Source organism: Symphodus melops (genome assembly GCF_947650265.1).
Source record: "Symphodus melops genome assembly, chromosome: 2".
Taxonomy (NCBI): Eukaryota; Metazoa; Chordata; class Actinopteri; order Labriformes; family Labridae; genus Symphodus; species Symphodus melops.
The window spans coordinates 3,371,290-3,386,976 of NC_136692.1; the positions used below are offsets into that span (position 1 = coordinate 3,371,290).

General features: G+C 43.1%; 2 protein-coding genes across 2 annotated transcripts in view; both read right to left on the bottom strand.

The window, feature by feature from the left end:
* Positions 1-2,971: 2,971 nt before the first annotated feature.
* LOC306820458 (uncharacterized protein) lies at positions 2,972-4,797 on the bottom strand. Its single transcript, XM_079338310.1, has 5 exons — positions 4,649-4,797; positions 4,051-4,287; positions 3,590-3,923; positions 3,190-3,442; positions 2,972-3,016 (listed from the first exon to the last, which is right to left on the bottom strand). Exons 3-5 carry the CDS (start codon positions 3,776-3,778, stop codon positions 2,997-2,999), a joined length of 462 nt encoding a protein of 153 aa, XP_079194436.1. The 5' UTR covers positions 3,779-3,923; positions 4,051-4,287; positions 4,649-4,797; the 3' UTR covers positions 2,972-2,996.
* A 9,601-nt stretch (positions 4,798-14,398) lies between these two features.
* The window catches only part of LOC306820135 (multiple PDZ domain protein), a 45,110-nt gene continuing 43,821 nt past the window's right edge, over positions 14,399-15,687 (bottom strand). The window contains exons 43-44 of the mRNA XM_079337848.1: positions 15,444-15,567; positions 14,399-14,676 (exon numbers count right to left, since the gene is read on the bottom strand). Coding sequence (XP_079193974.1) covers positions 14,530-14,676; positions 15,444-15,567 — 271 coding nt within the window. The 3' untranslated portion in view covers positions 14,399-14,529. The remainder of the gene's footprint in view (positions 14,677-15,443; positions 15,568-15,687) is intronic.

The following is a 15,687-nucleotide window of genomic DNA, read 5'->3' on the forward strand; positions in this document are numbered from 1 at the left end:
GGTCACTGCATCAGTCAGTGATAGCATCCATAGGGCCGCCCAGGAAGTGTTTCCGCAGGAGCTGGAATCGAACTCCCAACCTTCTGGTTGAGAGACGCCCTCGCTACCTGCTTAGCCACTTCCGCCCCGAATTTTTTCGAGTCTGGTCCTACATTTAAAGTATCCAGCCTCATAAAATGTTAAAATCTTGATTATTAGTAGAATTTAAATCAAAGTAGCCGAAAAAGAACTTGCAGATCACAAAATACACTTAAACTGTTAACATATAAAAGCGGAACTTTCAACGACAATAACTCGTTTTACGTTTCTATGGAAACAGCGCTACATAAGGCTAGCTGGCTAGCAGTTCCATTCTAGCTAGCGTTAGTCTACAGCTAACAGTAAAACACAAGTAGCGTAATAAAAAGTCAAAACACTTACTTTCAATAAATATGCAGGTCGTTAGACATTATTTGTTGTATGATCCCGTTAATTATTTCCATAAGGGATTTAATGCTCCATAATTGCAAAACCATCCAATGAAGACCAACAGCCGGAGTGTCAGACGCTGGTTTTAGCCGCTCGGCGCCGAACACGGAAGTTTGCTAGCAGGTTAGCTAGCTAGCTATTAGAAAAAGTACTAATACCTGTGTCATGCCGCTGTGAATGTAGTAAATTACCATTCACACAACACACGCTACAATATATTAAGTCACTTGCATTGACGGTATAAAAACTATCACAACAACAAAAGTCACTTTTAAGTGATATCATTCGCAATGGATTGTGGGATGTGTGGTTCTCTGATATAGGGTTTCTTAACCATGGGGCCGCTGCCCTTCGAGCGCCACCTGCAGGGCCGCGAGGGGATAATATGTTTGCATCTGTGGGCCGTAAGGGCCGTGATCGTTGGCCTGCAATATTCTCTCCAACCACCAGAGGCAGTAATGCGCCAGTTAGAAGTAGGCCTACATGGCGAGAAGGAGAAGAATATTTAGTTTAACGTCTACGGAGAAGTCTCAACTCTGCTAGGTGACAAACCTGAGGCCCTTATCTTGACTAATAACAACACGTTTCCAAGTTTCACAATAAACATCCAACTCATTTCTTCAAACACATTTATATGAACTTTTCAGTCCGGTAACAGCCTTTTTTTCCACTCAGTTTTTATTGAAGTTGTTTTCATGTTGAACAGCACAAAAAAAATAAAAACCAGTACAGCAGTGATTTAGGCAGAAATGGGAAAACAGGGGGTGCAATTTTTTTTCTGTGTCACTCACGGCGGCGCGGCACTGCGGAGGTTATGTGCTACCTAGCACATCGGTGGTTTTGAAGAAAACCGATTAAGTCTCTAAATGGTGCATTCTGTTCAATAAGATGCATTGTTACAGTTTTTAGTTTTCCCAAGCTTCATAATGTTGATTTACTGTACAGCCCCGGCCCTGACACACCCCTTCATCATTTGACTGCAACTCACTTGGTTCATGTTGTCTAACCCCTTTGTAGTTGGCCCACTACTTCTATCTGCATTTTCTTTAAAAAACAATATGTATTACATGCATCATCCAGTAAAAACAGATCCATAGACCTTGATAAGTCAATCAGCTGTCAGCATGTCCAATGTTACCTACTCCTCCATATATATTAAGTACATATCACACCCACCATGTTTTTGTAGATTCAATAATTTGAATTTTATTCAAAAAACAAATTGCTCAATAGCAAACAAAGCATACATCTCATGTAATACATGTACTGTGGGCAAGTGTCATTTTTTTTTTGTTCAACTTTTTTTAATACCACCTGTGTGGTTGTTCCCTATAAATGGCCGGTGCCTCCTCAGAGGGAAATTGCTCTAGTGGAATGCGCCCATATGCAATACGCATCAATTGGTCCAAACGCTCAATTGAGAGGCGGCACCTTGCTCTGGACTTCACACGGTTCTGCACAGAGAAGCTCCGTTCTGCTTCATTATCTGATGGCATTGTCAGCAGGGCCAGGAGCATCGTTTTGTCGTTTGTACATTTCTGAAATGGCAGAAAGAGAAAGGTACTTGAAAGTATAAGTATTTCAGAAATTGCAATATCACACAACTTTGTTACGTAATTAATTATTTACTAATTAAGTTGTTTGGGCTAGAAATCATAATAATACACATATAGTTAACCACATATTTTTGTGTTCCAACTCAAACATTAGTTGCTGCAAATGGAGGGGCAAATAAATTTCACCATAATAAGGTTGGGACTCAGGACTGGTTTTGATTATTACGTTTGTTGTGTCTGATAATACACATAACACATAACACCCAGCCTTTCAGTACCTTTGTAAATATTCCTGTTGGCCTTCCTGGCCCCACCAAAGATGACAGGGAATATCTCCTCTGATCTGAAAAGGTGGAACTCCCCATCTCTGTCCTCTCCCCGGTGCTGCACCACCATTCACTTAAACATCGGGAACTCCTGCTGGGCCTCTTGGGAGTTGACTACTGCAGCAGTAGTTACACCACAATCATTTTCTTTAGGTGTGCCATAATGCTCCAGAAGGATGCCTAGATGCCGTCTTCCCCAAGCAGCCAGGGAAGCAGGGTCATCAGGGTAGGCACCAGGCTCAAATATCTAAAAATAAATATTGGCGAAATAATTGAATTTATTCCAAAATTAAGAAAATCTTCAGGGTTATTCAAATCAAATTGCAAATAGTGGGAGGGCACAACATTTCCAGTTGTGGCAAACAATGCCTTCTGGTGGAGGTTTGCGGTCTACGAGCACTTTTCTAGTTAATTACCTGCATCGCATCCAAGAGCTCCACGTGCGGAAATCTTCCCTTGATCTGTTGGTGAACTGCTCCAATGAATGCATCTTTGTCCAAACTGAACTGGCCAACCTGGTCCCTCTGTTCCCCTCTGCCTGCCTGGATGTTGAGCTGTACATTGTAGAGTTGGTAGTCACTGGAGCTGTTACAGTACTGTGCAAACTGATGTGAATATTCCATCCACAACATGTAGAGCATCCAACTCATCCAGGACATTGGAGATCTTCAAAACAAAAGTGCACATACTTTTTATATATGAAGTAATTTATATTTGAGAGCACATTAAATATTTGTATTATTATATATTTTCATTGAATAAAACAGAAGCATTTACTTATTACGGTATTATAATAAATTGGAGGTTAGAACTGAAATTTTCTGAAAATATAATTTTACCTTCGATTTTATGGACATAAAAGGATAAGTCCCTGTATTGGAATATCCTGCTTAAGTGATTGGTCACACTCAAAACATCCATCACGACGTGCAGCATTGCAACAACCCTATACTGTTTCAGTTGGCGGAGTAGTCCTTGGGCTGTTGGGTCATTCTCAGCAGCCTCTTCCTCCAACAGAATCATAAGGGGCTGGTAGTTGTGAATGACAGCTTTCACTGCCTCGCCCAAGGACAGCCAACGGATTTCAAACACCTGAAATAGATATTAATTTGGGTTTTAGTATGGTGCTGCAATATGGGACATAATCAAAAGCAATGCAACTGCTGCTAGACCAATTCAAGTTACTAATGTAAGTGATAAAACTGTTTTAAGACTGGAAGCGGTGGTGTTTCATGATACCTTCTTGAACCTCAGAAATCTGTAGGCAGGACCTCTCTGATTGGCATCGTTGTCTCCGTCTCCATCTCCATCCTTGTCATCCACCAGGGACAGCAGGGCTGCCATCGTCTGGAACTTTGCCAGTCGGTTTGGGGAGTTGTTGATATGCTGGTAGATGGTGGCTACCAGCTTCTGTAGGGCATCTACCATCCCAATGCCATGGGCAGCCAAGATGTAGCCTGTGGTTCACGCAGTGCATCCCCAGGCTGAATGGGTTCTGCTTCTTGTGGAGTCCTACCACACCATTTCTCTCTGATGACATAACATTAGCCCCATCTACACCAAGTGCAAAAATCTGTAAATCATATTGAGAGCATAATATTACTAACGATATATTATTGGAGAATGGAGATACAGATTGAAGTGAAAAAAATGAAAATTACATCACAGTTGTGTAACGTGTACAATATTCAGTAAGATACCTTGTCGATCGGGATGCAGTATTGGTCAAATGTCTCCTTGAGTGTGTCGTAGATGGTCTGAGCTGTCCCATTGCTAATTTTTGCAATTTTTAAGTAGGTAGTGGACACTACGTCCCCCTTCAGGAATCTGACGACAAAAACAACATGCTTCTCTGCGCTTCTGTCCGTGGACTCGTCAAGGCCAACACCTACGTATGGCGACTTCCTGAGCTCCATAAGCAGTTTATTCACCATCACCTGTCAATCATGCATTTGAAATTGAGCGTGTTCTTTGTACAAAATGAAATATATAAGGATTATATAGAGTTTGTAAAATGGATTTCTAATTGCCACTGATACCTGTGATCAGTGCACAGAACTGCACTCTCATTGAAATAAATGTGATTGTCTATTCAGAAAATATTTACTACAGCCTTATAGATGCACCTGCAGTGACCTGCTAAGTTGTCAGTCTGCTCAACAAAATATGTTTGAGGCAAAAGTAGTCAAATAAAGTTTATTGTGAAGTTATTTTGAAAAAACAAAACACCTCTAACTTATTGGCTTTATCATTTCCTGAATTTACCAAAATTAGGACATTTAAAAAATATACACTCACTTGATTCAGTGCAGCCAGGAGTTGGTTATGAGACCACGGACTGTCCTTCTTACAGTTCCCACCCCTTTTCAGCTGTTGAATGTCATGGCAGCCCTGTAGACTCTGGAGATTTAGGAGGCTTTTGTGTTTTGAGTTAGGCAGCTTTTCCACAGCCAGCATCATTCCAGGTTAGCCATGACACCTGGGAGAGACACCAGCCAAATGTGAACCCTCGTGAACAAAGAAAGACACTTATACAGCATTGGTCACAGCAACAGAAAACCATCCATGTCCTTATTTGGACTCAGGTCAACAAATGTTACCCTCCTTAGGCTGACTCTGAACTTATGGCCTTAAGATTTACAATTTCATGCAGGGTTGACTTTTATTATTAATTATTATTACATTGTGTCGCATGTATAAAACACTACACTACTAATGACTACGATAGATAAAACGTTAATGAACGCTATCACGTCACGTCATCTACGACAGCAGACCTCAGCTGGTCACCTGCTTTACTAGATCGTAGTGCAATGATCTAGGAAGCTGCCAAGTTTTTTTTTTTTTTTTTTTTTTTTGGCCTAGCGAACCGCCAGGTCGCTGTTTTACATTGACAGTGAGTGATCGCATTCATAGGGCTGCCCAGGAAGTGTTTCCGCAGGAGCTGGAATCGAACTCCCAACCTTCTGGTTGAGAGACGCCCTCGCTACCTGCTTAGCCACTTCCGCCCCGAATTTTTTCGAGTCTGGTCGTACATTTAAAGTATCCAGCCTCATAAAATGTTGAAATCTTGATTATTAGTACAATTTCAATCAAAGTAGCCGAAAAAGAACTTGCAGATCACAAAATACACTTAAACTGTTAACATATAAAAGCGGAACTTTCAACGACAATAACTCGTTTTACGTTTCTATGGAAACAGCGCTACATAAGGCTAGCTGGCTAGCAGTTCCATTCTAGCTAGCGTTAGTCTACAGCTAACAGTAAAACACAAGTAGCGTACTAAAAAGTCAAAACACTTACTTTCAATATATATGCAGGTCTTTAGACAGTCTTTGTTATATGATCTAATAACTTTGTCATGCCGCTGTGAATGTAGTAAATCATCATTCACACAACACACGCTACAATATATGAAGTCACTTGCATTGACGGTATAAAAACTATCACAACAACAAATGTCACTATTAAGAAGAAACGATATCATTCGCAATGGATTGTGGGATGTGTGGTTCTCTGATATAGGGTTTCTCAACCATGGGGCCGCGGCCCTTCGAGCGCCACCTGCAGGGCCGCGAGGGGATAATATGTTTGCATCTGTGGGCCGCAAGGGCCGTGATCGTTGGCCTGCAATATACTCTCCGACCACCAGAGGCAGTAATGCGCCAGTTAGAAGTAGGCCTACATGGCGAGAAGGAGAAGAATATTTAGTTTAACGTCTACGGCAGACATGGGCAAACTACGGCTCGCGGGCCACACCCTGTCTGGCCCACGCGATGCCAATCATAAATCAATCCTGTATATTTAAGCCGTGCATGCAATACAACGCTGACGCTTTTATTTTGAAAGGCGCTCCTTTCGTATTACTTCCGTATGGAAGGATGCAGTGCGCGTGCGAGTGAAGGCGAACTACGTTGCTAGCAAAGCTGCAAACCCAACAAGGGATTTTTACAAAACGTTACACAGCTGGACAGATGGACTATGACTATAATAATTTTCAGAAGATGCTTGTCCTCTTTGTGCACAAACATTCTCAGTGATGAAGTTCAACAAACACAGATCCTCTATCAAGTGAAGAGCACCTCTCAGCTGTCATTCACATAGAGCCAGAGGAAGTGAATGAATGAGATGAAAAACAATCAAAGTTATTGTTTGGACTTGTTATAAAGTTTTACTTTGCTTGTGAAGATAACAAAGTTAAAAATAAATGTCATGACATTTCACTTTTTTTTTATTTATTACATCTATAGTAGCATTTTCTTATTTGACCTGTACACCACAATTTAACAAAGCCTATTTCTACAAATATTTACAGACTGTTTTTATTCTTCCGATTGCCAGCACCAGCTATTCAAAATATATCATTTTGTATTTTACATTAAGAGAACGTTGAGCAGAGTTTAAGTTATCGTTGGTGCGGCCCTCTGACAAAATGTGACTTTCTCATGTGGCCCCTTGTAAAAAAATAATTGCCCACCCCTGGTCTACGGAGAAGTCTCAACTCTGCTAGGTGACGACCCTGAGGCCCCGTTTACACGGAGACGCTGTGACAGAAACGCATCGAAACGACCGCACTCCGGATTGGAAGTGCAGACCGTCTACACGGCAGGTCTTGCCTGAGTGAAAACGATGTAGTTCTCACGGCCGGCCAGTAGTGGGCAGTGGAACTATACAACCACTTCCTCCACAACATCCTCCTCAGCGGCTAGTTCTCCAAAGTCTTACCTAAATGCTGCGTATGGTCGCCCTGTGCTTGGGTAAAGGTTGAACTGTTGCCGCAAGTATTCGTTGCTCTTTCGGCGGCGACATACACGATGTATCACATCAAGGTTCTGTTTTAAGAGACTATACAACGCGAATAGCTGCTGAAGCACATAGCCGCCGCCATTGTTGTTTATGTTTGTTCTCGACTGCTGCGCATGTCCAAATATATGGGGGGAGGTGTGGTGAGGTCATCGCAGCCAGAGAGTCCGCTCCGTTTCGTTCACATGGCTGCGAAAGGCCCCCCGTATCAGTTTAGCTCCAGCCTGGAGGTCGAATTCAAACGCTTGCGTTTTCACCCCCCGGGCCTGAATCTGAATGGAAACGTAATGGACAATGACTGCAACCGGGGCAGCGCTACACAAAACAGAATGCTCTTTTTAATTTCAACAAATCTACCTAACTTCATTGAGCACCTAATTTTATTGCTAAGTTTATATTGTGTTACTTATTTGACAAACGTGCACCTAAACACGGTTTTATATGAGCAAAATTAATCAAATGATCTTGTTAACTTGTGCAAGGTTTAATGCATAATTAGCCAATGTATAGGTTGATATATTGAATAAAAAACATACAAATGAAGAACAGGATTCATTATTACAACATAGTGACACAAATAGCTATTAAATAAAAATGACCGCAAAAGTTAAATCAGAACCATTTACTCGATTGGGCCCCAGACTACCTTGCCCTGAAAATGTTGGGCCCCAAGGTCAAAAAGGTTAAGAAACCCTGATATGAGGGAGCAGCGCTGCCGCCATCTTGGATGTGTCTCTGGTCCGTCTGCTGCGTATTCATTTCAATTTAGGAAGGTCTATCCTCAATTACAATAATCATCATAACTCCCGGAATTTCTAACGGATTTTCACACGGTTTGGTTTTCTACAAACCGCAGAAATGTAGTTATGATACAGGATGTTTGACATGTTGAAAAATACAGGTTTTCATGCCAAAAGACTTTTGCACTAACAAAGACATATGGTGTCTTTGTTGTCTCACAATGGATATCTCCATCGCCTTTGCAATCTCCTGAAGCTCCCGTGAGGCCTTTGCAGAGCAGGTATAGTGTTTGTGCATGGCACGTAGCGTTTGTCAGGAATTTCTTTAACACAGTCTAGAGCTGCTAGCTCTAGGCGATGAGCTACACACCAAATTGGGACGAGGGACGGGCACAAACGCTGGCAGTCACTCCGTTTTTCACACCCAGCATAACAGCAGCACCATCACACCCAAAGCCAACCAGACGTTTTTTCAGGTCCTCCTCTCCCACCCCAACCTTCAACAGCCCTGCCAGAATGGTATTCAAAATGCCCTGGCTATGAGCGTGGTCCAGGGCAGTTAACTGGATGAGCTTGTTCACTGGTTTGCCATTCTCGAGGCAGGTGCAATAGATTAGCTCCTGGTCTTTCACAGATCGGTCAACTGAAGAGTCAGACATGATTGAAAAGAACTTGGCTGATCACAACTTTTCTTGAAGGTCCTCAATGAAGCACAAACCAATGGCTTCGATAAACATGCGGCATGCCTGGTCATTGCTACAAGTTGGGCCGAGGTCTAGTTGTTTGATGCAGATTCACCAGCTTCAGAAACATGGTGAAGGCGGCTTCTTCTTTGGCAACAAAGTAGGCAACGTTGAAGAGTTTTATCATCTTTTCTTTTACTGCTACATCCAGTCTGTCTAAAGCTGACACTAGTGCTCCTCTTTCTGGGTTTAGTCTAACTTGTAGGGCATCTTCAGCTGACTTGTGTAAAGTTGTGGCTGCATGCTCTTTGATGCTCCTGATTCTGACCTTCTCTCCTGTCACCCCGTGGAACAGGCTGTTCCCCATGGCCTGAGCTGGACAGCTCCTGCATGTTTTGCAGTACATTAGTTGTGCAGTTTCATCATATTCAATAAATGAAACGCTCTTTTTCCAGTCAGGGAGAAATGTTCTTTTTCGTTTGGCTTCATAGCCAGAGCTGCTTTGTTTCTGAGGAGAAGTGGAAAATACATATTTGGTCAAAACACTGCATATGTGGAAAGATTTTACAACAATCCTTATTATTCACATATATAAGCCCCGCCCATAGAAAATACAAATTCACACTAAAAGATGAGGATTCATTTTAAAGTAATCCATATATCCATTTTAACTGCTTTAAGTTTTATTTTGTAATAGACCCATGCATTTTCTGATATAATATGGATACAGGTGATACATGATTATTGACAAGCACGGAGGGAGGTAGGGAGGTAGGTAGGTAGGGAGAGAGAGAGAGGGAGAGCGCTTTAGGTATGTGCTGTCAGGCCACAGCACAGTTTGCACTCGTTAAGGTTTGTCACAGATAAAACCTGCTCACATGTTGTCATAAACACACTGAGTCATCTTCAGGTATTTTAGGGCCAGGCATTATAACATGATCAAATGTGCCCAAACCAACAGACGTGAACTTTTCCTTCAGCGCTGCTGCGTCACGTTCTTTTACTAATCGACTCAGTAAACGGTTTTCATTATGAGCCTTGTAGTCTGTTCTTCTACCTGTTCTTACTATCATAATCCAACCCTGTCACTGACTTTTTATGCACCATGAATCTGTGCGAGCTCCGTGGACAGTGAGTAATTTGAGGACGCCTCATAGCGCTGCTCTGCGGCTAAACCACAGGACCTCTGTATGATTGGGCCGCCTGTGCAACTGAGCAAATAAGACAAAACAAATGCCTCTCTGTGGTGGTCCTGTCAGCAAGTCTTTTTATAATGAGGGGATCTATGGACCGGCGAGCGGCGTGAAAACTTCAGAATGTTTATATTGGGTCTCGCGCACAGTAACCAAAATATACATATTATAGCGCGAGGAGATGCGCTGACTTGTAGTCAGCTGGTGGTGTAGTATCTCCTTTACTTAGCAGAGATTTTGACAAATGCCCGTCCCGAGGGTGTCCCGGGGGAGATTTCAGACACAAACACATTTTCTATCGTCCCCGGGACGACAGGACGCCGTTAGTCTCGAGCCCTGCTCCATAGTTAGTAACAAACCTCAGAGGAGCATGACAAACAGCGTCAGTCATACTCAGGCATTCATATATATATCAGCTCTACATAATCTAAAACAGAAGTTTCAGGGACAAGCCGCTTTCTCACCTCAAAAGAGAAACAAAATGTGTTTCGGAAGAAGACACCCAACTGAAGCTTCAGTTTCTTTACACGATTGTCGATATGGAGCTTGAAGGTAACACCATGGGGTTAGAGAACGTGTTTGTAGAATTCATAAAGGACTTAGGGAAAGGCCCACGGGGCAGAATTTAATCAAGTGCTAAGATAAGATGGCTTGGGCAGAGATTCAGGCTTGCATCAAAATATGAGCGAAAGACAAACAAAGCAGTTTTCTCACCGTGTTTATCGGACACCAGTGAAAGTGGCTGGTTTGGTTCGAATCCCGGAAGGGAAAACACATCATGATCTAATACTATGCGCTTTCACAAGGATTTAAGACGGCCAATAGAGATCCAAGTGGAAAATCGGCCAACACCAGATCACCGACTACATGTCTCAGAGAGTTAGTCTGCACACAAAACACACCCCTAATGTTTCTGACTGCATGTTTACTACAGTAGCGACTCTGGCCTTACGCAGTATGCAGTGTGCACAGATTGCTTGCTATGACAACAATCTGCATTCATTACAATTAAATATATGACCTGTAGCTTTTACTTTTAACACGGCAGAGAGGATGAAAAAATCACAAGAAGAAGATGTAGCATCCTCTCCAGTATAACTGCACGACTGTGTCTAATTATTTCTGCTTTCAGGCTTTCACACAGAATAAAAAGGAAAAGTGCGGTCATGATTTCCGTCCAGCTCATTTGCTCGTGACAGCCGAGGCTCCGCAGCGACGTGGAACTGGTGACATTTAAAGTGACGCTTGTAATTGAGTGGAGCTAGAACCCCCAGTAAAGCGGCTCTGTCTCCCTGCGAGAACATTTTTAACTTGCTTGAAGACTCAACACTGGACTGATTTACATCGGATTGGCATTTTTGCACGGCAGGCTGGTACCTTGAAAAAAGATCTCATGGGAGTGAGTGGGGAGGAAGAAGGGATATTTATTTTTGGATCCGCCATCAGCTGACTGTTCTCCCCCTGTACCAGCAGGCTTCACTGACAGCAGAGAGAAAGTCCTGCGGATATATTAATATGGATAGAACAATTATTTGGCCATTGTTACGCTCCAAGGAGAGAACAGTTTGTGCATTTAATGTCAACGCGAGCTCTACTGAAAGTCTTCTCGCTCTCACCTGAGGAACAGTGCTGGGGCCACAGCAGACGGGCCCCGTGTTTTGGCTGTGAAAGGAAAAGAAGGACGGGGCTGTGTGTGGGCACAGAGGCTTGCTGGTTCTCTGATAATTCTCATCAACGTTTGAGGGGAAAGCTGTAAAAAGCAGCAGATCATTGTCTTTGCTTAAAGACAAAAGAAAAAGGACATCAGTGCATGTACTCCCACAAGAGCTGTGCGGAAAACCCACGATTGAATAAAGCGTACAAACATGTCCGATTGTTCTGTTAGCGTGAAGAATAAAAGTCTAATATGTGCTTGTTTGGAATCGAATAAACAACAATATTATAGGTAACATTCTGGTTAAATGCACACAACTCTCTTACAACTCTCGTCATGCCAGCCTGTCAGCACGGCAGCCGTTCATCTGGAGAGGGATAAACCGGGATGTGATGGCAGGGTTTCAATAAAGCTTGCAATGTGAACAGATGGCTTTGATTAATGCGGAGGCTCCAGACAGGATCTCCCTAGATGCCTCCCATTTTCATAAATGAGACATTTGTGTGCAAATGTATTGTTTGTCAAGTTGTCACCAGGAAATCCGGCAATTAAAGGTAAAAGTAGGTGTGCATTTTGAAAAGAGAAGAACAAGAAGACCCAGGTGCACGCTCTTATTGCATTCTCCTGACTCAGGTTGGGCACATCACCGTTCTCACTTTGGGCTTCTCTCTCTCTCTCTCGCTGTGATGATTTACTCCTCTAAACTAATCCTCCTGTCCTTTTCTCTCTCATGCTGCCACTCTTTAATTCCCAGGCTGTGATGTATTGCCGTCCTGTCATTCCATGATATACTATAAGACGCCCACTTCATCCTGCCACCTTGACTAAAACCTGAGCGATCCCATAAACGTATTCATGTTTTGACAAAGACAGAGAGAAAAGAGCGAGCGAGCGAAAGAGAAAGAACACAAGCACGACTGTAAAACATCTTCAAGGCAAGAAAAAAAGAAAGCTCACTGGTTTGGAAATATAGATGCAAAAATATGCAAAAAGAAATTCTTGCATCTATAACTGCAGGCACAGAAGTCCTTGCTTAACAGTTCAGGAATCTCACTTTTTTTTTTCTGGGCGGGGGGGCTGCAACCGTGGGCTTTGAAAGTCAAACAATGTGATATCCACTGGCTAATCCTTTGTAAGTGCTATTCCAGAGAGACATCAAGAAGCAACACAATGCAAGACAGATTTCTGGGCCGTTGTTTTCCCCGCGTTGGAACCTGACGCTGTTTAAGGTCAGCGCCGGCTTCACTCATTATGTGCGGAGGATGAATCAGAGGAGTCTGGAGCTGAAGTTTCTGTATAGAAAACTCTACCAAATGGACCTTTAATAAGTTCACTTACAGGTCATACAGTTACACATGGGTACACAATGACACACAAGCAGCTGTGGCTCTGAGGACTACTGAGGACTGACACGAAAGAAATAAACAGCATCAATAAGTGAATATAAAACCAGGATGAGAAGTCTTCTACATAGAGACTGCACGTTACACTTTCACAATACTTATCTGAAGTTCTACAAATACATCATGTCAACCTAGAGAAAATGAAAACCCACAGCTAGAATAAAATCAGTCGCTACACTGACTGTAGTGAGCAGCTGCTATTAACAGATGTGACAACCTGCCGAACAGAAGGTGGTCATCATTGCTGATTATCATTTATTAACCGAGCGACCACGACACTCTTTTAATAATATGAGAAGAATATGAGAGCTAGAGCATACTGACGCTTACATAATCTTTCAAAGCAAATGTCCAAACTGGATGCCATACAAAAGATTGGCAGAAGCACTTGGCATGTTTTGGGCGAGCGGTGTCGAAAAAAATAAAAATAAATAAAGAATGGAGCCAATGTGGACGTGCAAAGAAACGGAAAGCGAAAGGTTTTTACTGTCTCCCTGCGAGATGATTTATAGTGTCTTCAGCGTGCAGTTTGTGTGCAGCTGTGTCACTAGTTAAGTTTTATATTAGTTAGTTTTCACTCCTGCAAGCTTTAGTAAGGTAGCTGAGCTGTCAGCCTACGAGGAAAGTTGTGAAGTACCAACAGCTCGGTGAGCTGGCTGACTCTCTCAGTCGAAAGGACGCTCCTCAAGTTTTATTAACTGAACAATATGCCCCCTGTTTGCTTTCAATATGTGAGGTAGGGAGACGTTGGTGCAGCCAGCCTGCTCTGTGCCGCTAGCTGTCCCAGCACAGTTTGCGATCCACGATGAATGAGGTTGAATCAACACGGTTACGGACGCAGCCAACTTTTCAGACTTTCCCAGTTTACTTAACCCTTTATAGGGCAAGTGACTATCTTTGGTAATTTCCACGGCCAGCCTTCTGCACCTCAGTAAGGTGGAGAAGCATGTGATCCTCTCTCAGCCAATCAGAAGAGATCACCCTACGTCACTAATTTGAACCAAATATGGTTACATTTTTTTTTTTAAATGTTATCACAGAAATAAAGTTCTGTTATGTCCCTGAATAACACTGTGAGGTTGGATTTTTGAATTTCAATGAGTGCCCTGTAAAGGGTTAATTAGGGGCTTGGCTGATTTGACTGACAGGTAGGCGTGGCCTAAAGCAGCCTCAGCTCTCCATCCAGAGTGTGTGTATATATACAGTCGATAACTATGACTGAAAAAAACAAACAAACGATACAGCTGTGAAAAAGTGACATGGTGTCTTTGGAGATGTTTTTATGGTCGGCATGTTCAGAAGTGAAGGATGGTGTGTTTACATGACCTCTGATGCAGATGAATGCATTACTGTATTATTAATGCCTTGAACAGGATAACTGAGACATGTGATCTCTCCTATGAGGTCGGACACTGTGATGAGGAGATTCACATCATACGTCACATTGAGTTAACGGTGTGTTGGGTTCATATCAGGAATACTGTTTGTGTGTGTGTGTGTGTGAACACACTCAGGATGTGTTTGCAGATAGAGGTAGCTTCCCAAAACTGAATAAAAAAATATGAACAAATATAGCATCTACTCCTTTACATAAAACTTTAACCATCCACATTCTCCTTTCTAGATTTGTGCGAAGCAGGTTCCCCCCATTCCTCCCCCCCCCGAGGCAGCAAAGACAAGACGCCATGACAGCAGACAGTCTCTCAGGAGAGCACAGTGAGGACTACAGCTCCCCTGGTTTTCTTCAGGATGTCCACAGCTTGGCCGTGAGTCACACCCTCCAGACAGTGTCCGTTCACGGCGATGATCTGATCTCCACGTTTCAGCCTGCCGTCCTCTACGGCCGCCCCCTGCAGAGAACAAAGAGCAGACAATCAGCGTGCTGCAGAGCAGAGATCACCAGCTGTTTGTACAATAAGAGCAACATTTGCTGTTTTCCAACATGCACTCTGGAACATCGTTGTTATTCATACGTGTCCCTCACAGAGTGTCGGACGAGAGGGTGAGAAGGACATCAGGTAAAGTTTTCAGTTTTTACCTTTATATCAAGGCTGTGTGTTACTGGATGCAATCAGTGTATTAACACAGGTGCAAAGGAACATGCTGGTGAGCAGAAGAGAGCATGAAGCAGCTTTATAACATGCACATCGATCACACCAGTCGCGTGTTATAAAGGCGATCACACATTTTCCTGACTTTTACTTTTACTTATTTTTGACTGATGTGAAAACACAGTTGAGGAAAATTCCCTCTGAGCAAGTAGGAAGGGGGGGGGGGGTGATAGTTATATCCTGCAACTGATGCATGGCTGTATTTGTACGTGGCCGGTCTCTGATCTCTGAGCATGTAATGAAACAGCTTCCCCACATTTTCTGCTCCTCGGAAGCTTTTTTTGTTAATATTGTGAATGTTGTCGAACGAGCACACTTCGGCATTGTTCTGTATCCGTCACGTCTCCCCTCTTCAGTTCCACAGGGATAGTCTCCCAAAGAAACTCAGGAAGATTTCAGGGGGCAGCATGCTAAAAAAATGGGTGGAAATTTTCCAAAGTGCAAATGTGAAAACGGCTTACAGTGGGAGATGAGGACAAAAGAAATCAAGGACAAAGCCCCCTCACCTTGTTGAAGATGGTTTTGATGTAGATGGGCAGGTCTCCGTGCGGGCTGCCGAAGCCGCCGACGATGCTGAAGCCGAGGCCTGACGAGCCCCTCTCCAGAGAGACGGTCTTATACATGCGAGCACTGTGGAAGAACAACGCAACAGCATGCAGGTGAGTTGGTCTTCTGACTTGCTCAACACTGGAATGCCTTTATGTCTCATCTCAGCAGGACAGAAACAAACAGAGGGGAGAGCAGCTAATG

Excerpts from the sequence above, each read along its gene's own strand:
- LOC306820458 (XM_079338310.1), bottom strand. The coding sequence starts at position 3,778 with ATGGTAGATGCCCTACAGAAGCTGGTAGCCACCATCTACCAGCATATC. Across the intron at positions 3,443-3,589 it reads GATTTCTGAGGTTCAAGAAG|GTGTTTGAAATCCGTTGGCT; the intron begins GTATCATGAAAC and ends TATCTATTTCAG. Across the intron at positions 3,017-3,189 it reads TTATGTCCATAAAATCGAAG|ATCTCCAATGTCCTGGATGA; the intron begins GTAAAATTATAT and ends TTTGTTTTGAAG.